This window comes from Apiospora phragmitis (assembly GCF_038363925.1).
Source record: "Apiospora phragmitis strain CBS 135458 chromosome Unknown utg000001l:1.0-2902119.0:1.0-2906034.0, whole genome shotgun sequence".
In the NCBI taxonomy this organism is placed as follows: domain Eukaryota; kingdom Fungi; phylum Ascomycota; class Sordariomycetes; order Amphisphaeriales; family Apiosporaceae; genus Apiospora; species Apiospora phragmitis.
Genome location: NW_027117399.1, coordinates 2,364,104 through 2,391,166, shown reverse-complemented (window position 1 = coordinate 2,391,166; position 27,063 = coordinate 2,364,104). Strand labels below are relative to the sequence as shown.

General features: G+C 33.0%; 4 protein-coding genes across 4 annotated transcripts; 2 read left to right on the top strand and 2 right to left on the bottom strand.

The window, feature by feature from the left end:
• Window positions 1-517: 517 nt before the first annotated feature.
• PG994_000723 (uncharacterized protein) lies at window positions 518-718 on the bottom strand (the record flags this gene model as incomplete). The annotated part of the gene is made up of 1 exon (XM_066852132.1): window positions 518-718. The coding sequence occupies one exon, from the start codon at window positions 716-718 to the stop codon at window positions 518-520; it is 201 nt and encodes a 66-aa protein (XP_066722764.1).
• A 215-nt stretch (window positions 719-933) lies between these two features.
• Window positions 934-1,338, top strand: PG994_000722 (uncharacterized protein; the record flags this gene model as incomplete). The annotated part of the gene is made up of 1 exon (XM_066852131.1): window positions 934-1,338. The coding sequence occupies one exon, from the start codon at window positions 934-936 to the stop codon at window positions 1,336-1,338; it is 405 nt and encodes a 134-aa protein (XP_066722763.1).
• A 275-nt stretch (window positions 1,339-1,613) lies between these two features.
• Window positions 1,614-2,063, bottom strand: PG994_000721 (uncharacterized protein; the record flags this gene model as incomplete). The annotated part of the gene is made up of 1 exon (XM_066852130.1): window positions 1,614-2,063. One exon carries the CDS (start codon window positions 2,061-2,063, stop codon window positions 1,614-1,616), a length of 450 nt encoding a protein of 149 aa, XP_066722762.1.
• A 23,709-nt stretch (window positions 2,064-25,772) lies between these two features.
• Window positions 25,773-26,627, top strand: PG994_000720 (uncharacterized protein; the record flags this gene model as incomplete). The annotated part of the gene is made up of 1 exon (XM_066852129.1): window positions 25,773-26,627. One exon carries the CDS (start codon window positions 25,773-25,775, stop codon window positions 26,625-26,627), a length of 855 nt encoding a protein of 284 aa, XP_066722761.1.
• Between the last annotated feature and the right edge of the window lie 436 nt (window positions 26,628-27,063).

Below are 27,063 nucleotides of genomic sequence, written 5' to 3'. Positions count from 1 at the left end.
ATTTCCTCTTGTCGGAGTTCCGATGCACACACACATGTAAAGTAACTATATAAGCTGTACACCTTTTCCTTCCAAAGGAATGGTTTGGTCGATGATGAATCCATAGATTCAAACACATTTCATATCTTTTCGCCTAATCCACGATACCTCGAAGGTCGTAGAGACGCACGCCCGTTCTACCATTACCGCTCCACGCCATGGCGATCGGCAAATAAACCCGCTCCTTCTCGTCCTTGTGATAAGCGCCATTCTAGCCAACCACGGCATCTGCTCGGAACGACATGTTGAGATGCTGACCACAATCGCGCGGGTCGAAACCGCTGCCCGGATGAACGCTGATTCTAATGTAGGGGGGAACGCGCACATCAAGTACCGGCTCGGTCTATCTGCTTTCGTGTCTTCCGCCGCGTCAATCCAGGTTTCGGCGCCAGCATCTTCGTGTAGCATTCACCAGCCGAATGTCTCTTCCAGGCACTTCTTGTGTGGTCCACCAAATGTCCGAAGTGGCGTATGTGTATTAGGCATACAGTCTCTGCTGGATCATCGGCGCTTGGCCTGGCTCGGTAACGCTGCCATCTAGGTCGACGAGGTGTAATATGGGAGAGTGAAATAGGACTCGACCGGCCTTGTCGTGCGTCATCATATCCGCGAGGCTCAAGTCCTTGTGCTGGTCGGAAGAATCGAGGCGATCGGGCAGTGCACCGAGGAAGTCACCCATCAGTACCCTGCTGGCTTCCCATTTATCATTGAAGTCATGGTTACAGCAATACGGGGAACAAGCTGGTCAGGGGCGACTACCTAGCCCGGTGGCTGGGCGGCAATGGCAAGATCGATTACCAAACCGTAAGCGCCTTTGAAGCCTACAAGTGGACGCCTGAATTGGAAACAATTTTGGCAGGGTTACAACAGGCCAATCCCTACGACATCCTGCCTATGGTTATCCTCAAGGTCGGCCTGCTCAACTATTTCCACCACGTCCAACTTAGCGGCCCACCCCGCATTGAAGCAGGGACGCCCTACACGCCGTCGCTGGCCGAATCCGATAAGTGCCTGGGGGAGCATTGCCGGTTGCCCTGGGTGATCAAACCCGACAGCATCGACTATGCGCGTTGCATGGAGTTGCTGCATGACCACCCTCCGTCGCGCGTGGACTGGCTTCTCACGTGTGACTTAGAAGGCACAGTCCCTCGACGACGTAGTCAGCCTTCTGATCAACCGCGGGCTAAGTGCATATCACATGTCCCCCGCCAGATGGATCCGATGGCTGTGGAGGAGTGGGGCCAATACGATCACCACGACCTCCTCGACATGCTCCTCAAGTGCGTCCGGAATTTGTAGGTGGACTCAACCGTGATTGGCCAGCAGGTCATGGCGATTGTGGGTGGCATCAAGTCCGAGTCCGACGATACTGCAAAGCTCTTGAAGGCTTTAGAGAACACGTACAATGGACGCAATATGCAAGACATTTACGAGGTGCAACAGGAGGGCGGAAGCGAAAAGATCCAGGGTGTCATTTGCGGTGCCGCCAACGCGGCCCGTAAACTGATGGTGTCAAGACTGGTCCAGTCGCCTTGATGCTGGCCAAGTACACATACTTGGCCACGTGCCTGACATTAGTGGTCGCTCCGGGATTTGGCCGGAGTGTAGACAGCATCGACGCTATCAAAGATTCGACCCTCCGAGCCGTTGTCCAGCACTACAAGGACCTTTTGAAGGCCTGGCATGACTTTCGCGACACAAAAGTCAATGGCCTTCCCGACCAGTCGCACAACTACACTATTCGCTACAATTCTTCTGGTGAGATTCGCAACACACTTGAGAAGGAGCCTATCACGAAGCGCCTGGGCGAACTGATCCAACTGGGAAGCATCGGCCTCGATTGGTATGAGCTGGTGACTTCGCCCGAGATTAACTAAGGGGCAGGATAATCGCCGAATTGGCGAAACAAGTGCTTTGAAAGGGACGGGGTGGGCAAGAGGCACTTGATCAGTATTTGGGGCAGTGGCGGCATAATGGCGATGTATGGGACGGCGGGCAAGATGAGAAATGAGAGATTGCAGCATATTGGTTCGAGGTGTTTCTCACTATCCAGATTTGGGATATGCGGACGCCGTGGCGTCGCATAATGCTCAACGCGATGACATTCGAGGGAAATGAATTTGCGAGTGGTTTTTTAATTATCATCCTTAATAGTCTACAGGCGCCCACAACTTGCGAAAGTCGTGTGCGTATCTGACACAATCTTAGAGCAACATCTTAAAACAGCAACATATGCGCCATCTCGTGACAGTATCATAGAAATGCGGTCTCTACGTGTGCTGCGCATGCTGCACGCCGTTTGGAGCTCTCATGCGCTCCAGGGGCCTGTGGCCAGCTGGAGCCTTCCACGTCGTGCATTCTTAGATGGAACAAGGTATAAGACAATCATCGGGTCTGCTCCCGTACTGCTTACCTCGATGCATGAGTACCAACGCTGTTGGGCCTCACCACTAGCACACACTTAACCCGCCAAGTGGCTAGTGGGTAGTGCACCACTTCTCTTCCCTTCTACATTACTTACACATCCTGAGCTACACACCATGAAGACTGACCACAAGCTCATATGCTGGTCCGAAAAAGTCGGTTGGAGCTCGTTGTCGCTAACATTGGCAGCGGAGCGCAATTTGGTAGACCGACTTGTTACTGGGATGGCCCGCAGGTGTGCTGAGCAGCTGTACCGAGATCGCGGTATTAATATATAGAGAACAGCCTCTACTCAATTTCGAAGTAGTTCATGCCGCGTTCCATCAAGTCTCTAGTCACGACGCCGACTTGGACATGGACGGGTTTGGTGGGACGGAGGCTCAAATGGGGAGCCATGATGAGTCAAGTTGGACAGTTGCGCGGGCTGATTATGGTGGCAAATGGAGTTCGGATGTAAAAGGTAATCCTTGCTTGTCAGACAGCGATGAAGAAGAGTAGAAAGTGATGGCAGGGGGTGGCGTTCGAAAAGGTTTGCTTTCGTGTAAATCAGAGTCTTCCTCCGGTTGTCCTTGGCTATAGGAAAAGAAGAGGCAGTTGTTGCTTACTCCGTCGCGGGATCTAGTAATAGGAACATATAAAAGATTTCTCGGTAAGATTCATTATTGTTTTATATATAACTAAAACATACCTTTTACGAGAAGACGTGCCTTCTTTATTTATTACATATTTTCTTTATCTATTTCTTATCTTCTTTATCGGTCTAATCTTACGACTTCACTCTTTAATATATAAACTAAAGCACCCCTCTATAGACCACCTCTTCGCGGACTAGAAAACTCACTAAATACACCCTTTTAATTTAAAGTTATTTTTATAACTAAAATTAGTTAAGATATATTATTTTTTAATATTCTTAATAATAATATAATCTTTTATTTTCGTTTTATCGTCTTTTATTCCTTTTATATTATTCTACGGTTTACTTAATACCTTAACGTTAATAGATTTATTCTTAAATATAACCCTATTTATTAAAATAGCAGGAACTAAGGTTTTTTATATTACTTTAAAAAGGGTGCTACGTACCTACGCATATAAACCTCTTTCTTATTTTATTAAAAGGGGTATACGATACCCCTCGTAATTTATATTAAAGATAAATATAAATAATAAAATATAACGATTAAACCTCGATTAAACCCGGAATTTATACGTATATACGAAAACTTATTTAATATTAATTAATAGTTACTCGTAGCGATTATAGATTAATAAAAATAAAGAAATAGTTTTACGCCCCTACCGATGTAAGGGCGACCGTATTAAAGAGCCCCGAGAATTTCCGCCCGTTAAAAATTCGAAAGAAAATCCGAACTAAATTAACCGTACGAGGACGAACCCCTTTTCTCGAGTATATATTATAAAGAGGAGACTAGGTTTCGAATTATACGCGAAACTAATTAAGTTATATATAATTATATATTTAAATAATTTTATTATATAATTTATAAAACGATAACTGTTGAATAGGCTCTCGTACGTACGGTGGTTCCGGTTTTAATCGGGGTTCAATCGTTCTTATTCTGTTGTTCATGTCTATCTCTAGTGCTAGCTACGAGGGGCATCGTATGCCCCTCTTGATGAAACAGGAAAGGGGTTCGTGCGAATAGGCACGTAGCACCCCTTTTAGAGTAATATAGAAAACCTTAGTTCCTGCTGTTCTAATAATAACCCTTATTAAAATAGAGTTAATTACGGTCGGCGAATCGAGATCGAGCTTAAATATACCGAGCTTAAATAAACCGATAACCTTAAACCTTAAACTACTTATATATAAAGAGGTATTTTAAAATACCGAGATCTCGTTAATAATTTAAAAAAGAAATATTAATCTCGCTTTTTAAAAACTCGAACCTTTAAACGTACTTTTCGAAAAAATAATACCCGAACTATTTATAACGTACCTCGTATAATACTTTTTAATATATTATATGTTAAAAATAAAAGAGACCTCTTTTAAAAAATTATTTATTATAAAGTTTAATAAATAAACCGAATATTAATTCGGTTAAATTAACCGTATATTTTAAAAAAAGCTTTTTAATTATTTTAAAAAACACGGAATTAATATATTAATAGACGGATCCTTTAAAGCTAAACTTATAAGTTTAGTATTACCGGCCGATCTTACATATTAATAAAACCGACCGGCAGAACCGACTTCGGAAACCCGAAAGGAGGATGTTCCATATTTTTCCCCAAGAATAGACAGTCGAAAAACCGCCGCCTAAGCGAGAAATACCCGGTCTCCGTACGGAGCAATCGTCCGCGACACCACAGGGCACTCTAAGACCGACGTTCAATCCCGGAGTCTCAAACACTTCAGGCCCGACGTCTAACCCTAGATTCCCAAGCACCCGAGCGTCGTAAAATATCGTCCTTTTTCCTTCTCCGACTCCGGTACCGCTAAACCAGACCGTATAATTATTTAGTCTAGCGTACGTTACGGAGTACGATATCCCTCTAAGCCGAGCTATTTATAATAATAAAATCGATTAAAATAAAGTCGTTACTTTTTTAAAAGTATAAAAGAAAAAAAAAAACTATACCGGTAAACCGTATAATATTTTTTATAATAAAGTATAGATATTTATTAAAACATACCGACGGTTAAATATATTAAAAGATTAATACTATACGATCTTTTTAAATATTCTCTCTAATCGTATAAAAGTATTTTATTTTAACTATATCGAACCCGAGAAAAAATAAAACGAGATATACCACCTTATAAACTCGTACTTTAATACGATAATAAACCACGCATAATACTTTACGGATTAAATAATAACCTCTTTCGCACGAGTAAAAAGTAAAAACGCCGAGAAGCAACTTATCGAGGTCTTAGAAATCCTACTAAACAAGCTCTAACTCGTATAACGAGCCCTCGAAAAGGATTCGAAAAAGAGATCGCTCTCTATACCTTAATCGTACGAACTTACCGAGGAGTTCCGGAGCTTATACCGACCTTTATTAATTAAAAGTTAATATATAAAGGGCTATTTTTAAACTTTTGCGTATTATTAAATATAATAACGGATTAAAAAATCTCGGAACGATACTTAACGGAGAAATTATATTAAAACCCGGTTATAAATACGTATTTAATTAATAAACGGTTTATAAATAACTATATAAAAAAACCGACTAGTTTATAATAATAAATTACCGTATAATAGCCGACTATTAGAATAAGAAGGTAGTTAACGACTCGTTAATACTTTTTAATTAAAGTTATTATATAAGAACCGGTAATTTAAACGAGGAACTTACCGGATTTATTATAAGTAAAGCTATTAATCAATAAACTACTTAGTTAAAAAATAAACTCGTACGATAACCTAATACTTTTAAGCGTATAATAATATTAAATAAGATCTCTTTACTTAAAAAAAATATAAAGATTTCGTCCGAAACTAAGAAAGGAAAAGGAGGAGCTAAAAGATAACGAAGAGGAGTACGACTATTTCGATCCGGAAAACGCACGATAAAGTATTACTCACTTAACGAACGCCGCGTTTTATTACCGGCTTATTAACGAGGATATTTATTTTATAAATATTTAATTAAATTAAGAACGACGAACGAGAAAAGATTAATAATCGATATTATATCGCTCCGAAAATCGTACGAAAAAAAGGAGATCTCGGAAATATATTAAGTCGATAGCTAAAATAACCTTATAAACGCTTTTACTAAGAAATCTCTAAATAAAGCCTTCGAATAGTTAATATTAATTAATAAGTTAACCGTACGCATAAAAGCGTACGTTGAGAAACTAGACTCGTACGGCGAGTAAAAAGAGAGGAAAGAAAGAGATATCTTCTTCTTTAACGAGGTATAACGTATCGCGATATATAATAACGCCCCTATTATTATTACTATTTTTATTATTATTATTATTTTTAATTAATAATAAAGAAGTAATATATATTAACGTATAATAATTGTTTTTATTATTATTATTATTAAAAGGCCTAAGCTAAAGCACCCCTCCACGGACCACCCCTTCGCGGACTAGAAAACCTACTAAATACACCCTTTTAATTCAAAGTTATTTCTATAACTAAAATTAGTTAGGATATGCTGTTTTTTAGTATTCTTAATAATAATATAGTCCTCTATCTCCGGTTTATTGTCTTTTATTCCCTCTATATCGTTCTGCGGCCTGCTTAGCACCTTAACGTCGGTAGATTCGTCCTTAAATATAACCCTACCCCTTAACCTTCGTTTAGCCCGTTATATATTAACTATACGAATAAATCGCTATCCCGGTACGATTCTTATTTTTTAATATTTTTTAATAGTTCTTTTACTAAGTTTAATTTAAAAATAATTAATTTAAGCTTCGAGGTTCGCGATTTTATTAATTTATTTATTAAGGGCTTTATTAGTTTTACGAATAAAGAATCTTTAAAAAAAGAGGTTAAAAATAAGGTTTATAGCGGCTAGTTTTCGATTATTATTTTTTAATACTTAACTATTAAAGGGTGTTTTAATAGGTATTAAAGCTAATTCGGCGACGAAATTAAGTATTAATTCCTTATTAATAATTAGGGGTAGTTTTAGACGTAATTAAGCGATACCCTTATTATAACGAACGCTATTTAGGTTTTAAAAGAAACTTAGTAAGACGTATTAGGTTTTATATTAATAATACGAGAGAGTACCTAAACGTGCGATAAAAGCCGCTTTTATTAATATAATAAGTAATAATTTATAAAAATAAAAATAATTAAGGTATATAAGTTTAGAAATATTTATAATAGTTTTATTAAAATTATTTATTTTATTAATAAATTAAAATTAATATTTAAATTAATTATTAAAATAAAAAGTATTTATATAAAATATATAAAAAACGTCCGTCGTTATATATTTAATCTCTTCTTTTATTAATTTGTTAGATTATCCGTTAGTTTACGGTGATCCCGTTGTTAGCTCACGGTGATCTATCCCTTAGATCACGGTAATCCATTTTAGTGGCTTATTTAGGGGCGTCGTGATCCCGTTGCTCCTAGTTTATTTATTAAAGCGGTGGTTTAGTCGCTCTTCGTTCCGCGGCTTTTTCTTAGTTATTTTCCCGGGTCGGGTTTATTTTTTCGTTATTTAGGATATTTTCGTAATTATGTTTACGCGTTTTTATAATATGAGGGAGTTTATATTAATATAATTAATAATACGGTCGGTAGTTATAATATTATAGCCTAGTTAAAATATAATAGTTTTGTTTTAACGAATAAGGTTTTAATTATATAATTAAGTCGGGTTATAATATTATTCTCCTTTTTTTAACCGTTTTATCTTTAAAGTATTAATTTTATAAATACCTTAGTTATTTATATTATTAAGTTGTGGTAAGTTTTTTTTTTATTATTTTTTTATTATAATATTTATTTATTATAATTAATCGTGTCGAAAAATTTCGGTTTAAAAAAATTATTGCGCGTTTAGCTCTTATTGTTAACGTGGAATTCTTAGGTGACTTAATTAGTATGCTTTATACTCGTTATTTTCGTTAGAACTTAGTTTATTATATAAACGAGAAGTTGTCTCGCTATTCGGAATATATTCGGGTTGGTTGTTCTTATAACGGCATTTTTATTGCGTCGGTTTTAACGAAGCTGGCCGCTTAATAGAAGAAGTTGGAGGCGGAAGAGTTGGACGTAGAAAAAGCTTTATTTCTTTTATAAATATAGCTATTTATTGCTTTAGGTTGTTTAGCCCGTTTTTATTATATAAAGAAGGTTATAATAGAAAAGCGTTTAGAAGCGTTTCGTTAAAGAATATAGGAGCTAGATAAAGAAGATGGTATTTCTTTTTCGATTATTAATTAGGAGAACTTCGTTTTTAGTAACCTGCGTTCTTTAGGTATTTTTAGGGACGTTAATTGGTTATTTCTTGGTTTAATAAGTTTTTTTAAGCTTGGGCCGTCGGTTTTTATAGGGGAAGCTCTTTTTTAAACTTTTAGAGTTTTTTCGCGGCGTTTGTTAAGTGTTTTTTAGGCTTTTAGGTGTTATTTTTTAATAGGTAGCCTTTTTATTAAATAAGGTATTAAAAGCTTCGTCTTTTTTTTTATTAATAATTTCGTCGATTTTATACTTATATTAATCTGTTTCGATTTTTAGTTATATATTAATTAAAGTTTCTTCGGCCGTTAGTTCAAGTAATAAAATATAAAATATAAGGTGTATTTATATTATTTTAAGTAGTAATAATTAGTAATTAATTTTTAAAATAACTTTTACGATTTTAAATAGTTTTATTTTTTTAAAGTTTAATTTATTGCTTAATCGTTTCGTTTTAATATTTTGTTATAAGAGGTAAACTTTTTCTCTCTTTTTAAAAGTTAGTTCTTTTAACCTTATTTAGTTGGCGTATTTTTTTATTCGTTATTAAAGGAAGGTAAGGTTTTGTTGTAATATAATTTAAAATTCTTTTAGTTTTTTGATTTATATGGTCGCGATTAGTACTAGCTCTTTTTTTAGGGGTTTTCTAGTGATTTTCGGGTCGTACCCGTAGTTTGTTTAGAATAGTGAGATGCGCGTAACTTCGTTATTTACGTTATTATAAGCGAATTAAGTTATAAGTAGTAGTTATACTTAATTATTTTATTCGTAATTAATATAGTAATATAGGTATTATTTTAAGGTTTAGTTTATTCGCTCGGTTTATTTATTCGTTTAAAGGTGGTAAGCCGTAAATAGTTTATATTTAACTTTAAGTTATATTATAAATAACTTTTAAAATTTAGCGGTAAATAGTTTATTTTTATCGGAAATAATTATTTCGGGTAGTCTGTATTAGTTAACGATTATTTAAAAGAACGTATATATTAAGTTATTAATATCGCTAGATTTTTTATATAGTAAAAAGTAGGTATACTTTATAAATTTATTTATAATTATTAGGATACTATTATAATCGACCTTGGTTAAGGGTTCTTTTAATAAGGGAAGCTTAATAACGAAGTTAAGTGTAATAGTTTTTTATATTTTATCTAGTAGTGGGATCGGCTGTAGCTCTCCGTACAGCCGGTATCGAGTAGCTTTTGCTTTATTATAGAGGTTATACTTACTAATTATTTTAATTACGATTAGCTTAAAGTTTTTATAATTAAATTATTTAGTAATCCTTTTCCAGGTTTTAAATATTCCTTAATATCCGTGTATAGGGTGCTCGTAGAATTCTTAAATAAAGTTTTCGCGGTACTGCTTAAGGATATAGATCTTGTTTCGGTAAAAAGTAAGACCGTCGCGGTCTTCGAGGTGATTTTTAAGGTAGTTTATAGGGTTAGGAGTTTAATTAAATTATTAAAACTTAATAACTTAATTATTATTATATTAAATATAGTTTATAACGTTTAATTATTTTAACGGTATAAAATTACCGTCCTGGTTATAAGTAAGGATAGTTCGCGTTTCGAACGAGATTTCTTCCTAATGGTCCGGTTATCGGTTTAGTACGTTAACGCGGCCGTTCTCGTTACTCTTTTAATAAATAATAGTAAGGTTAAATTTTAATAAGAATTTAAACTATCGTACTTATTATTTATTTAATTTTTTAATAATAATAAACGTTATAAGGTTTTTATAATCGGTATAAACCTTAACCGGCTTTATTATTCTATTAAAATAATATTTTTATTTCTTATAAGTTTTAATAATAATTATTAATTATTTATTATAAATCTAATAATTAAGCTCTAATCCGTTAAGTTTTTTCGAAAAAAATATAACCGGGTATAATTTCCCGTTATCGTTTCGTTAATTAAACTATCCTCCGATCGCATAGTTTAATACGTCGGTTTTAATTTTAAAAGGTTTAAACGGGTTTATTACGCGGAGTATTAATTTATTAAAAATTCGTTCCTTAATATCGTAAAAAGCTTTATTTTTTTTTCTCCGTTTATTAAAATAATTTATCATTTTTTATCAAGTTTGTTAAAAGTATTACTATCCTATTAAATCCGGGGACGAAAATCTAATAATAATTAATTAATTTTAAAAAGGATTTGACTTTTATAACGTTTATAGGCGTAAGCTATTCTTTAATTGTTAAAATTTTTAAAGGTTTTATCCGAATTTTATCTAAAAATATTACGTATTTTATAAAAGTGACGGATCGTTAATAAAATTCGCTTTTTTTTAAATTAATTAATAAGTTAACGTTTTATAGCTTTTAAAGTATTAATTTTATATATTCTCGGTATTACTCGTTATTTTCGGAATAAATAAAGATGTTATCGAAATATATTATAACGAACTTATTAAAATATTTTCGTAAAATATAGTTAATTATAAACAAAAATTAATTAATATATTAATTAAATTAAAAGGTATAGCTTAATATTCGAAATAGCCGTACTTAGTTTAGAACGCGGTCTTCTACTCTTTTCTTTTCTTAATTCGGATTAGGTTATATATATTAAGGAGGTCGAGTGCCGTAAAGATTTTAATGTATAATAGCTTATTCTATAAATCGCCGATTAAAGGAAGGGGGTACCGATTCTTAATAATAATTTTGTTAAGCTTTTAATAATCGATATATATGCGCTATTTAGGTTTCCCATCCTTGCTTTTTTTTTAGAACGAAGAGGATGGGGAAGCCTGTTAGTGATGTGAATAGTCGGATAACTCTTTTTTTAAGGTTTTTTATAATATATTTTTTTAAGGTTTATTCGTGCTCTTAATTAAGTTTATATATAAGTATGAATAGGGGTTCTTTCTTATTTTTAAAAGGTATTTTATAATTTTATTATATGTAAGGCGGTAAGCTTATTTTTAATTTCTTATTAAAAAGCGCTTTAAATTACTAGTACTTTTTTAATATAATCGTTATAACGTTCGGCTTAAGCTTTTTAATAATAATATATATTTTAAAGATTTTAAGTTTATTAAGGTGTCGTTTTTTAAACCGCTATTTATTAATTAAACCTTTTTTTAATATATTTTATTAAAATTAACTTATTTTTTAATTAATTTTAAAATTATTTACCCGTAATTAGGGTATTTTTAAAATTATATCGTATTTTATAACGTTTGTAATATTATACGTAATTCGTTTATAATATCTTTTAATATTAATTAGAAGGTTCGCGACTTTTTTTTATATTTTTTTATCGTTATAAGTTATAAATCTTTTATCGACGGTTTTAAATTAGTATAAGGCGTTTTTCTCCTATTATTCGAATTTAAGGCAGTTAATAATTCGTAATAAAATATAGTTTCTTTACGCTCCGCTATCGAGTAGCGCTCTAATATAGACTTTTTTTATGCTTATTATTAATATAATATACTTATGAATGGCTTAATTATTTATTGTTTAATATAAGGACCTGTTTTAGTCCGCCTTTTGTTATTTTTTTATAATAAGCGGCGTTTATTTCCCGGACGTTGCTCTTATAAGTAATCGATAATTCCTTACGATCGATCCTCGTGTCGTCGCTATTGTTCTCTCTGTTCTTTATAAGGCGTTTTTTGGTATATTAGTAAGGGTGTTTTTATACTCCTTCCCGTGCGAAGTATTGTTCTTAATACGTAAGATTCGGGTTTTTCGGGCGATTTGAAGGTTTGTTAAGTTCGCGGTAATTTATAAACGCTTTATAGGTTCTTTAATATATTTAAAAAGTCTTTTTATTAGGCGTGTATTTATATATCCTGGGAGCGTTAGGCGCTCTCCTTTAAACGTCTATAGGCTCGCGATTTTTCTTAAACGTATTTAAGGTATTAGTTTTCGAAACACTTCTTTTAATCTCGTTTTTTAAGTAGTATTATCGTAACTACCGTAGGTCTTTTTATATTAATAGGTACGCGCGTCGTCCGTTAAGGGTTAACGTTCAGATTTTTTTAGTAATATAATTCGGGTATAGTTACGTAATAGGTCGTTTATTAATTTTTCGGGGAAACTATTCGTATTTAAATTTTTTCGCGAAATATTCTATATAAATATTATATATATACGAGATTTATAAGAATATAAAATGTTTTTTATATATAAGGGAGATTTATAAATTATTTTTTATTACGTAATTACCGTGGATTCTTTGGTTAAAACCGGCCGTAATAAGTATTTAGTATAAGTGTTTCGAGTCGGGGTAAGGAATGCTAGGGATAGCTAACCACCCGTCGGTCTTAAGGTCTCTAAGTTTAGCGATCTCGCTTATTAACTCGTTTATTAGTATACCTACTAGACGTTCATAGTTTATTAGTTATTTTAATTAGTTTATAATATTATTTATTGAATTACTATTTTTATTATAAGGAAGGGGTTATTTTTTTCGTATTATTATGACGCCTCGGCTATAGTTTTCTTTATTTTCCGGGGCTTTAAAGAACTATTTAGTACCTTCTTTATTTGTTAAGTAAGAAGTATACCTATTATTATAGTAAACTATTTAAGATAGGCTGCCGTATTTAATAATAGCGTTATTATTTTTAATAATTATTATAAGGGTATTTTTTATTTTAATAGCGTTAATATATTATTCTTTTAAAACTTATTAAAAGTCTTTTTTTAATATTTAATATTTTCGAACGTAATATCCTAATTTTTAGTAATTATAATAAATGCCCCGTAACTTCTTATCTTATTTATTATATTTAATAGCGTCGAGGTTTATAAGCCTACTATAATAGTTATATATCGTAATATTTTTAGGCGGTATATAATTATATTAACGTGGTTGCCCCGTATTAGTTTAAGTTTAACTAGTTTATTATTAAAGTTCGCCTTATTTTTTATAGCGTTATTCGTATATACGAGTATCGATTTTAATAATAAGTTTTATATATAAAAAGAAGTTATTAAGGGCGTTAAGCCGGCTAAGTTCGTTTTTAATATCGTCCTTTAATCCTTAATAATATATTATAATTTTTATAACTTCGGTATAGTTTAATCGAGTTATGATACGCCGGAATTTAATTGTGTAAAAAGTAGTTAATCTTTTTTATTTAAAGGTTTTAAGTTCTTTTTCCGCTTATCGCTTTTCGTCGGGGTTTTAAAAGAGTGATTTAAAGGCTTATTTAAAGCCGTCGTAACTTTTAAAAATACGTTATATTTCCGCGCGGTATAGCTTAATTTATTAATTATTTTTTACGAGTTTATTTAAATAAGGTTCGAATTAAGCGAGTATTTTATTTTTAAAAAACGAGGCGGCATGGATAATTCGTTAGGTAACGTTTTAAAACGTTTTTTTATAGAACTATTAATAGGTTTTAATTTAGATTAAAAAGTTTTAAAAGTTTCCGTTTATTTTATTAAAAAGGGTTAACGTGTTAATCTTTATACTCTTTTTTAATATAATAGGGGTTTAAATAATATTAATAGTTATACGAAAGAAACGTACTTTTTCGCGTAGCTTATTAATATTATAAAGTATTTATCTTAGGGCGCCCTTAATTAAGAGCTCGTTACGCTCTTTTTCGAGCTTGATATAGTAATGTTAATAATTAGCGCTCTCTTATTCGAATTCTTTAATTCGCTTAGCTAACGCTTATCGTGTAGGCTTATCGTTATTATCGTCGCTATTAACGTTTATAGTAAAGTTTTATTAAAAGGTATTAGGGGTAGCGATAAAAGCTTTTCCTTACCGGATAATATTACTAAAGCTAGGTATAAATATAGTTTTTATAATATTATTACTTAAAGGTTTAAATAATAATTTGTAAGAATAAATGTAATTAAAATATAACAAACGTTATTCGAGTTTTAAAAGAAATTTAATAAAACGTATTAAGTTTTATATTAATAATATAAAAAAGTATTTAAACGTACGATAAAAGCCGCTTTTATTAATATAATAAGTAATAATTTATAAAAATAAAAGTAATTAAAATATATAAACTTAAAAATATTTATAATAATTTTATTAAAACTATTTATTTTATTAATAAATTAAAATTAATATTTAAATTAATTATTAAAATAAAAAGTATTTATATAAAATATATAAAAAACGTCCATTATTATATATTTAATCTCTTTTTTTATTAATTTATTAGATCGTCCGTTAGCTCACGGTAATCCCGTTATTGGCTCACGGTGATCCATCCCTTAGATCACGGTAATCCATTTTAGTAGCTTACTTAGAGGCGTCGTAATCCCGTCGCTCCTAGCTTACTTATTAGAGCGGTAATCTAGTCGCTCCTCGTCCCGCGGCTCTTTCCTAGCTGCTTTCCCGGGTCGGGTCTATTTTTTCGTTATTTAAAATATCCTCGTAGTTATATTTACGCGCTTTTATAATATAAGGGAGTTTATATTAATATAACTAATAGTGCGGTCGGTATTTATAACGTTATAGCCTGGTCGGGTATGGTAGTTCCGTTCCGACGAGTGGGGTCTTGGCCGCATGGTTAGGTCGGGTTGTAACACTTATCCTTTAGGATAATATATTTCGATAATAAAGGTTTCGATCGATCCCGCGGATAAATCCCAGCTGTTTTTTAGGTATTTTAGATCGTTAAAGGAGTTAAAACGTTAATCCTGGCCTGGTAGTATGCCTTTAATATATTTAATTTAGTAAGTTTAAGTCTAAGGATCGCGTTTAGGTATACCTTTAAAAGGATCTTTAGCCTTTTTTTTAATAGCTTAAAAACCCCTATATTTAAAACCTATACGATATAATTATAATATAGCTCGTAAAAAATAAGCTATATCTTATTAATAAAATAAAACTATAAAAAGTTTTCGTTTATATATAAATTATGGCCGTTATAAATTAAAACGACTTATTTATTACCGTAACGAGATCGAATATAAGGAATAAAGATATCTTAAATTTAATCTAATGTTATAGGATTATTAATCTACCTTCTAGGCGATGCTTTAAACCGCTAATTATCCTAAAGATGGCCATCTTAGTTTAGAAACTACTAGCTTTAGACGTCGGCCCCCTTAAAAATAACTAGCGGCGGGAGGGCTACCCTATTACAGCTTATATACTCCGGGGTAGTGATCTATTCCTTTTTTTCGACGTCTTTTTTAAGGGCTAGATAGCTAGTGGCTTCGGCGACCACCTAGTGGTCACCGCTAACGCCTTGGCCGATACCTATTTCGTCGGTATTATAAAAGCGTTTAAAAGGGATATTAACTAGTTTCGGGGTATTAAGTTTATCGAAAAAAACGTTAATATTAATAATAATTATTTTATTAACGCGGTTATAATTAATTATTTTAAACCTAATAGTTTTAACGGACTCGTTTTTAATTAAAAATCGGGTATATTAACGTTACCCTAGCGTATAGGACGCCCCGGAAGCGTTTAATATCCGTTAAGCTATATATTTAAACTTAACGAGCGTTAGCGCGAAGCCTAGTCTAGCCTGGCCGATAGCTTAATTCGCTAATTAAGTCTTAAATAATAATAATGATACCTGCCGGTCTTTATTTAGCTCTTATCGCGTCGGTATACCGGCTAGGCGCCGTATAATATAGGATCGGTCGGTATCTTATCTATAGACGGCTTCGCGAACACCTAGTCCGAGCTTTACGTCACGTATCGTAATTTACGCGCGTTTTTAAGTATTAAATAACGATATAGAGAGATAATTAAAAAAAACGAATAAAATAATAATAATATATATAGTTAAAAAGTAAAGGTAATAAAAAACAATCTATATTATTATTTAAAGGTTTAACGCGTTTATAAAGCGAAACGCGGTAGTCCGTAAAGGGGTAGTCCGTAAAGGAGTGCTTTAGCTTATTATTATTATTAATAGTACGCCGTAGGCTAAAAACCTTCGGTATATCTACCTAGTTCCTCGTGTAATAAACCGTGCCGAAACTAGATTAAAAATATACGCTACTTATATTATAAAGTTTATTTCACGTACTCGACGTTATTATATTAGTTCTTACTTATTAACTTAATAACTTTTATTTTAAGGCTTAAAGAGATTATTTAAGTTTAAATAGTTCCCCATCTCTATTATTAGCTTATATAGCAATAGTCGACCGGTTCATAAAAGCTATTTTATAATAACCTTCGCCGTATTTTTTTTCTATAATAAGCGTCGCTAAATCGTAACGAGTTCGTAACGAACTAAGTACTAACTATTTTATTAACTATTCTTATCTTCCTTTAAAATTTTTATAATATAAAATTAAGTATTTAACTATTTCCCGTTTTTTATTATAATTATATAGCGGCGTCGGGACGCCTAAAACACGGTAAGTAAATAAGAACAACCTAAGTCCTATCCTTTTAATACGGGTTTATATTAAGACCGAAGCTTTATACTTAAGTATATTATCGTAACGACGGCACGCTTCCTAGTCTGGCGGCGATTTTATGGCTAGCTCGCGACGGCCTCGCGTAAAAGTAACGGCGTAAAACTATCTTTATTCTTATTTCTTTTTAAGCGTTTATTTAACCGTTTAATTATTTAGTTATTATTTAATTAATATTAATTAAATATCGTTTAATTATAAAATCGTAAAGGTTTTAATAATAGCTTTTTAAAGTCTCTTTTATCTCTTCCTTTTTACGTTACGTTCTTTATTAATAATTTCTACCGCTTTTATATAGGCGCCGCGTAAGAGTTATAGCTTCCTGGTAGCCTCCGTACATATCTCGAAGCTAGCCGCCCTCGCACTTAAATAGAGGTCAAGGGGGGGAACTACCGCTTTAATCTCTAGGTAGCATTAGGGGGTCGCCTTGTATACCCCTGTTACGGTCCGGAAACAGGAGTTCTGAACTATTATAAAACTACGGGCTAGCCCTTTTTCCGTGTCGGCCATTTTATACTAAGCCGACGCTCCGTATGCGAGTACGCTGCGTATTATTTTCGTATAGAGCTCTTTCGCTTTTAGCTTATTATTTAATTAAGTTAATATTAAAAAGGTATAATATTACTTATACGGCTTAAGTAAGCACCGAATACTAGATTAACGTAACTTATTCGTACGAGATTTTTATAAAAAAAAGACTCGTCTTAAAAAAGGAGCTACCTAAGTTTATTATTAAAATAAAAACTACTAGTATTAGAATAATAAGAATTAAAGTTTTTTATATTATTTTAAAAAAAGTATTACGTACTTATACGCATAAACCCCTTTTTATTTTATTAAAAAGGGCATACGATACCCCTCATAGCTCGTATTAAAAATAAATATAAATAATAGAATATAACGATTAAACCTCGATTAAACCCGGAATTTATACATACGTACGAAAGCTTATTTAATACTACCCTTTAGCCTCCGCTTAGCTCGTTATATATTAGCTATACGAATAAATCGCTATTTCGGTGCGATTCTTACCTTTTAGCGTATTTTAGTAATCTTTTTATTAAGTTTAATTTAAAAATAATTAATTTAAGCTTTAAAATTCGCGATTTTATTAGTTTATTTATTAAAAGCCTTATTAACTTTATAAGTAAAGAATCTTTAAAAAAGAGGTTAAAAATAAGGTTTATAATGGCTAGCTTTCGACTATTATTTCTTAATACTTAACTATTAAAGGGTGTTTTAATAGGCGTTAAAGTTAATTCGACGACGAAATCGAGTATTAATTCCTTATTAATTACCGGGGTAGCTCTAGACATAGTCGGGCGACACCTTTATCCTTTAGGATAATATATTTCGATAATTATTAAATAGGCTTTCTAATACGTACATACGCTGCGTAAGGGTTGAGACGGTGCTTATATTCTATCTGTCTCCTCTATCTATTAATTAGCGGGAAGCCGCTAACGCTTACCTTCTCGTACGAGGGGCTAATGATCCGTGCGTTACACGTACGTAACGCCTTTTTTAAGAGGTATTAGAAGCTCCTAGAGTAGCTATTCTAATACTAGCAGTTTTTCTTTTTAAAGGGAAGATCCTCCTCTTTCCTTTTTACTTTTTACTTTTTGCTTATTTATTATATAAGCGAAGCTTTTTAATATACGCCTTTATTTATATAATTAGTTTATTTATTGAGATAAGTTGTTTAAAAGCTTTATTTAAGGATTTTTTTATAAAAGCGTCCGCCGGGTTATTTCGTCCGTTTATTTAATAGATTTTTATTATTTCCTTTTTTTTATATAATTTTTAAAATAATATAATATTAATTATTAATCGCTTTTCGTTTATTATATTAAGTTTTATTAAGTATTTATATAAGGATTTCGAGTTTATATAAAAAATTATTAAAATTTCTTAAAATTTTAAGCTTTATATAATTTTTTTAAACGTTATATTTAATATAATACCGTTATTAACGTTAAAAATTATCCCGTATAGTTTATTAGCGAGTACGTTTTAAGTAACTCTTTTATATTTCGTTAAGCTTTAATAAATAATATTACCTTAGATTTCGGATCGGTTTTTTGTACGTTTAATTTTTTAGCCGAGTATAATAAGATATCCGAGTTAAAAAGTTAAGTTTTTATTATTTATAAACGAGCCGTCGATAAAGATATATATCTTTATACGTTAGAGGTTGAAAAGGATATACCGGAGTTTTCGTATCGAGTTCTTAATTTATTAAACGATTTAGGCGTTTAAGTGTTCGATATCTTCGTTTTTAAGGGCTTATACTTAAGTTATGACCGATAGGTTATACGTTATTTCCGGCTAGTAAATTAAGGCGATATACGCCCCTTTCGTACGTTAAGAAATATATTACTAGTTCTAGTCGGTAGTTTTTAGGTTTATAAGTTAGAGTTATTTAGCTTATCTTTTTTATTAAAAAAGGATATTGTGCGTTTTTAGCAGGATCTTACCTCCGTTAAATTTTATGGGCGTATTTTCCGTTAAGGTCTCTTTCGGTTTCGTATAGAACGCTGCTTTTACTAGCTTTTTATTTTTTTTTCGAAAAAAGGGCTTATAACGAAGCTAAAGGTATTATTAATTTATATAGTAATAATCCCGAAGGTTTTCGAGCTATTATTTATAAAGAATAAATAAGGGTTATATATAAAAACCGTTATTTTTAAGTTTTATATGTAATACTCGTAATACGTTTTAAATTAATATAATCCGGATTTTATTAAATTATATAATAATAATACGATTTATAAAAGCGTTTTTTTAAAGTATTAAGACTCGAGCTCTTTTAAAAATTTCGCGTATATTATACGGGTAAGCTTATTATACGATTAGATATATATTTAAGTAATATTTCGTAGTTTTTCGTAGGCTCCGAGGTTCCGGATAAGGGTCGGTTTTAATACGAGTATTAGCTTTTAATTTATTCTTTAGATTATTAGCGATTAAGTAAAGATTTTCTTTTTTTCCGTATCTTTATATTTTTAAATAACGAGCCTAGATTTTTTGTACGGTTTAATATTCTTCTTTTTAATCTCTCGTACGAGCCGGGTTTTAAAGATCCGGTAATTATTATAAGCTTTCGGGTTAAATCGGACGAACTTAAATACTTTTTATACGGCGAGGTTATTTATTTTTTCCGTATCCGATTTTTAGAAAAGGGTTCCGAAGGCCGTGATTATATTATTTTTCTAGAGCTTGACGGCTAGGTCGTAGTTTTTATATTTTTTTTAAGTAAGGAATATTATTGGGGAGTTATACGGAAGTAAATGTTTTCGGGGTCGGCCCCGACCTTATTACGTAGGAGTTTCGGGCTATTTTATAATAATAACGTCCTTTATTTCGGAGGTAGTATCGTTCTTTATTTTAATAGTATTATCCTCGCTTTCCGTATTTTTTATAGGTTTTTCGGGTTTCCGGAAATATAGCTTAATTTAAATAACCCGGAACTCCTTTAAGCCGTTTAGTATATCGACTCGGACTATACGGTCTTGGATTACGGCGATCGGGTATAGTCCGGTTTATCCTTCTTTTTCTCGTTATATAAGAACCTTTATACGGAGCGGGAGTATAAAAATATTATAAATATACGGTCCGTCCCCGGGTATTTAGAGCTCGATTAATATTAACCTCTGCCCGGATCTTTTATAATATTTTTATCGCTTTTCGTACGGCTTCCGCTCTCGCTTGGATTTCTGGCGACGGAGGTGAACTCGTATTAATTCGGGGATATACTCCGAAGATAAAAAGTGTCGAAACGAGCTTATTTAAGCTAATAATATCGTTTAAAGCTTTTACCGCTATTTAGAAAACCGTCTCCGGGTTTGTACAATTATTTAACTCTTTTTATAAAATATTATACGCTCGGCGGAGCGGAGCGTACGCTTTTTCGATTTTTTTTATTATTTAGTAAACTTTAATTAGTATTTATTTATATATAATTCTTATTATTTATACATAGTCTTAAAACTCCTTTTAGAAATAAGTTCTAGGGTTATACGAGATATTATTTAAAAGGCTTTAATAAATATATATTTAATATTTATAAAGCGTATTTTAAATATTTTATATATTAAGTAACTTTAAAAATATAACTATTTAAAAAAACGTATTAATATTAATAACGTATAATATGTTTTATTTATTAATATATATAATATCGATAACGATCTTATAATTAAAATCGTATAAATTTTAAAGTAAAAATTTAAACCGCCGTAGTACCGGGTCGTATATTTAGTACTAAGAGCAGAATTTCTAGATTTCGTCGAGGACGGAAATCTCGACGTTATCGTGGCTAATATTCTTTAAGAGGTTATATAGCCTCTCCGTATAGGGATATCCGAACCGACGGTAAAAATATCGGAGCTATGCTTCGGTAAGGTGTACTATCGCTTTTATACGATTAATATTAAAGAATAGATATCCTTATTTCTTAATAACCGAGAGTATTTTCTCGTCGGCTCGTATAATAACGTTAAAAATATTATTATAATACGCTTTAAATCTATCGGTATTATATAACGATAATAGGAAAAGGGTTTAGGTTTCGAAAATATAATATTTCGTCGTTTTTAATTAGTTTTATACGTTAAGGGTACCGATTAATAATATCGGAAATAAGTTACCGAATTTAATCTCGGCCGATCCGGGAGTCTAGTCGATCTAGGTATCCGGGTTCTTTTATACATAGGCTTCGGCTTAGAGCTTACCGATTATCGAGAGCTGTGCGGTACCGGTATCCTAGAGTTCACCCTGGTATACCTAGCTATATTAGCCGTTTAAACTAAATTAATCCGCTCGTACGGTAAGCTTTAAAGAATAGATATCTTTTTTTATAAGCCGGTAAAAGAACGTAACGTCCGTTAGGTAGATAATTCCCTATTATACGTCTTTTAGATTAATATAGTCGTAGTTTTCCTCGTTATTAAAATCTTTTTATGGTCCTTCTTAGTTTTATACGAATATTTCGTATTCTTTTAATACGAGGGGACTTTATCCGATAGCCTCGTACGTTTAAAAGTATTAGGTTCGTGCCCGAAATTGCTCTTTAAACGAATGGTTTATCGACCAACATCCCTGTTTCTAATAGACTCGGCACGTTCTTCTTTAGAACGGCTTGTTTCCGTACGTTGGTCTAGGTCGGAACGGTGTTATTATTCGTTAATTCCGGTTATTAAAAAATGCCGGTTTACTCCCGTAAAGGGGTTTATTACCATAAAACGGCCTATTCCCTTTCGTACGGTTATTAATAAAGCGTTTATTAATTATATACGCTTTAAGGGTTATTTCCGGCGGTAATCCTTTTATTAAATAGCCGGTTATTATTTTTCGGTTTATCGCGGTATTTAACGAAGCTCGGAGGTTAGAAAATAAACCCTCGCACGTTAGTTACCGGTGGATAAAAGCCGGTTCGAGCTCGGGAACTCCTCGGTAAGCTCGTATAACAGAAGTATAAAAGTGCTTTTCTTTTTAAAATTCTATTCCGAAAACTCGTTATACGCGGGTTAATTTATTAAATAATATCTTTAAAACTTTTAAAAACGATTTCTCGAGGTTTTTTACTTTTAATCGTACGAATATAATATTCGTTTAATCCGTATAATATTAAGCATAGGTTACCGGGTTATTAAAATATTTATCGAAATCGGTATATATTTAGTCCCATTTTTTATCTAGGCCGATATAGCTTAAATAAAAGTTTACCGCACGGCCGGCTAGGATATCCGGAAAAATCGCGTAATACTAGTTTTTTAAGATATTTAGTTAACGGTAGGTCTCGATAAAGAATCGTACTTTATTAATAAAAATATTGTACGGTACGCCGGTATAATCGTTAATCTTTTTTTATACTTTAAAAAATAAAACGATTTTAAAACTATTTATTTTCCCGTTATAAATAATTCGAATTAATAAAATATTATATATAATAATATATACCGGGTTAAACGTTTACGTATTAGCGTTAAGTATCTAGCTAAAAGCGGGGGAAAAAATAATATCTTAAGAAGCTTTAATACCGGGTATATCGAGATACGTAACCGAGAAAGAGGGATACCGGTAATCGGGGTTTAGTTATACGGCCGGTTATACCGTATAAGTCTCCCGCGTTTTTTATTTTATTATATAATTTTCGGCCGGTTATTTTATTAAATTCCGTACGGTACTTTTTCTTTAAACGGTCGGGGGTCGGCGTCGTTATTCCGGCTTAGGCGACAGGGTATATCGGTATACGGTAAGCTCTGCTAGCTTCCCGGTTATTATACTATCGTCGGGGGTATCGATTCCGTTCTTTTTTAAGTATATAAAAAGAGCTTTTAAAAACGTATAATTAATATCTTTAAATACCTCTTTTATTTATTTAACGAAATCGTAAGTGAATTATTTTATAAAAGTATTTTTTATAATTTTAAAGGAGTAATAATTATAAAAGTATCGTGCGGCGTATATTATTAATTCTTTCTTTATCGCTTCGGGTGACGTCGGGTCCGGCTCTTCGTCCTATTTTTCGAGGTCGGTATTTACTTTTCAAACCCTGAGTTTTATTCTCGTAATCGCTACAGCTTCTTCGTACGTAATTTCGGGTTTATTCTTAAGTGCTTCGGACGGCTCGAACGTCTAAGGGACTTTAGATTATTCGGTATTAGGGTCCTAGCCCGGTTAAAAGGTATTAAGGGTAGACGCTATTATTAAAGTATTATTTAACTAGTTTATACGATATTATTTTTAAATATAAAATAATATATAATTTAATTAATTTTCCCACCGTATTATAACTTAGTCTTTTTTTTCGATATTCGCTTTAAAAGAGATAAGATTTAGACTTCGTATAAAAGAAATAGCTTTACTCTTTTTAAAGATTTAAAAATCTTTTTAAGCTATTTAATACGGTCGCCTTATTTATATATTAGCGTAAAACTATTTCTTTACTTTTATTAATCCAGAATTATTTCGTATAATTATTAATTAATATTAAATAAGTTTTTTAATATATATATATATTACGTAAAAATTAAAACGATACTTATATTCTATTTATCTCCTTTATTTATTAATTAGCGGGAAGCCGCCAACGCTTACCTTCTCGTATAAGGGGCTAATAATCCGTGCGTCGCACGCACGTAACGCCCCTTTCAAGAGGTGCTGGAAGCCCCTGGAGTGGCTGTTCTAATAATAATAAAGGTTTCGATCGATCCCGCGGATAAATCCTAGCTATTTTCTAGGCATTTTAAATTATTAAAAGAGTTAAAACGTTAATCTTAGCTTAGCGGTATACTTTTAGTATATTTAATTTAATAAGCTTAAGTTTAAAGACCGCGTTTAAATATATTTTTAAAAAGATCTTTAGCTTTTTCTTTAATAACTTAAAAACCTTTATAATATAACTTGTAAAAAACGAGCTATATTTTATTAATAAAATAAAACTATAAAGAATCTTCGTTTATATATAAATCATAGCCGTTATAAATTAAAATAACTTATTTATTATTATAATAAAACCGAATATAAAGAATAAAAGTATTTTAAATTTAATCTAATATTATAAAATTATTAATCTACTTTTTAAGCGATATTTTAAACCGCTAGTTATTTTAGTTTAAAAACTACTAGCTTTAAACGTCGGCCCCTTTAAAAATAACTAGCGGCGAGAGGGTTACCCTATTACAGCTTATATATTTTAGGGTAATAATTTATTCCCTTTTCTCGACGTTTTTTTTAAAAGCTAGATGGCTAGTGGCTTCGGTAATCACTTAGTAGTTACCGCTAACGCTTTAGCCGATACTTATTTCGTCGGTATTATAGAAGCGTTTAAAAGAGATATTAACTAGCTTCGAGGTATTAAATTTTTTAAAAAAGACGTTAATATTAATAATAATTACTTTATTAACGCGGTTATAATTAATTATTTTAAACTTAATAATTTTAATAAACTCGTTTTTAATTAAAAATTAAATATATTAATATTACCTTAGCGTATAAAACGTTTTAAAAGCGTTTAATATTCGTTAAGCTATATATTTAAACTTAACGAGCGTTAACGCGAAGCTTAGTTTAGGTTAATTAAGAGTTTAATTCGTTAATTAAGTCTTAAAAAATAGTAATAATACCTGCTAATCTTTATTTAACTCTTATCGCGTCGATATATCGGCTAAGCGCCGCATGACGTAAGATCGGTCGGCATCTTATCTACGAACGGCTTCGCGAACACCTAGTCCGAGTTTTATATTACGTATCGCAACCTGCGCGCATCTTTAAGTATTAAATAATAATATAAAAAAATAACTAAAAAAAAAACGAATTAAATAATAATAATAATATATATAATTAAGAAATAAAAGTAGTAAAAAAAATTTATATTATTATTTAAAAGTCTAACGCGTTTATAAAGCGAAACGCGGTAGTCCGTGAAAAGGTGGTCCGTGGAGGGTTGCTTTAGCTTATATTAACACTGGTATACTAGTATCGCAGCACCTAACAATCCAATAATCCTTCCATAATTCATTTCCTCTTTCTCTCCCACAGCTACTATTACAATATCTTCCCTCCACCTTTGAGAACTCTTCCACAGGTGATCAATACGTATAGGTACTTGGGTATATCCAAACAGCTAAAATAAGGCAAGTATACAAATACCACCATCTTAAACTCTAACCATCCATCTACCTTTTATACTTCCTTTTCCTCTTTCTCTCCCACAGCTGCTATCATAATATATTTCCTCCACCTCTAAAGAAAAGCAAGCACTAACCCCTCCTCACAAGTTCTCTTTTACCATCCCATACTTTGACCAACCTCATTTCCCTTCCGCCCTCGGCAGACATCGCCCAGCACCCCAACCAGCCAGACAGAATGGTGCCCTCTCAACTCCCCCGAGATGACCACCAATAGGGAATCGCACCAACCTTGGTCCCCGTACAGGTCTCGGAGTCTAAGGTGTCGACCCAACCCTTGGAGATGAGTACGACGCCTTCAGGAAGGATATCGATCTTCATAAGAAAATGGTCATTGTTGGTTGGACTACAGACGGAGGCGATTTCGTTTTCATGCGCGCTACCAATAACACACTCGAGGCTAAGAAATTGGTCGCTCAATCCGACCCGGGCACCGCCAAAGCTGGTAAAGTCAGGACCACCGTGGGCAGCGAGGTGGTGTTCTCTTACGATTTGGCACACCGCGGCATTACCGACCAAGTATCGTACATTCCGCTCATCGAGTGCTGCGACGAAAGAAGCTTTAAACGAGCCTATAATTATCTGTCATGCAGTCACACCATTGCCTACACCAACTGCAGCTCCTTAAAAAGCGCGCAACATCAGGAATATGTGCTACAACATGTCAATGTGTGCTTACAGGACTGCGCCCTCCCCAAGATGATGGCCAGCTGCGACATCATCTCCACCAAACACCCGACCCGCCAGGTATTGGACAGATGTTATGCAAAGGTGTCCTCTTGCCCCAAGTGGAAGGTTGGCACTGACAAGGATACGAACAAGAAACCATTCAGGACCGTCAGATGTTTCAACAGGTACGACATTCTGGGGCACCTTGAAGTCATTCTGGAAGAGGTGCGGAAAGCACTTGCTAAACCCGATATTCTTCCGATAGAGCTTCTCAAGTTGGAATTGCTGAACATACGGATGTTGTGGGGAGAGGGCAAGAGAGACAAAGCGAATATTTCTTCTTTCCTGACCTACTTTGTCGACAATATTCAACGTACCCTATCCGATGGCAAGGCCGCGTTTGCGGACTTGGTGTCGGTTGAGAAAGGTTGCTCGGTACTCAACGTGGCGGTATGGGGCGACGATATTACGAAGATTGAGCCACTGCCGATCGAGATCGAAATTTTGACGTGAATAAAAAAGGTACGCGAACAAATTTCAAATTATAAATATTAAACCTCAACCGGAACGAAACACATTTCAAAAGAGGAAAAACTGATTTAATATACTTAGGTCCCTCAGCACTTTCTTCTAGTTATACAGGTAGCTGAACTTGCTGAAGACGTCGAGATGCCCGATGCAGGCCCCTCCAGATCCAGCCCTTGATCGCGATCACTCCCCATTGCCGAGAGTTCAGGGCGCTCTGTCAGACGCTCCACCCCATTACCGTCGCCATGTGGACGCCATCCAAGACGTCTTGATCCCGAACGTTATTCCTTATATAGAGAATGCCCCCGCTCACAGCCCTTTCCGCATATATAAGCACCATCTATTGGTGCAGGCCCTCAGTCTTAAGAATGTTGGACGCATCTTACAGTCGTACGGGAAGGCGGATGTAGACGTTATCCAG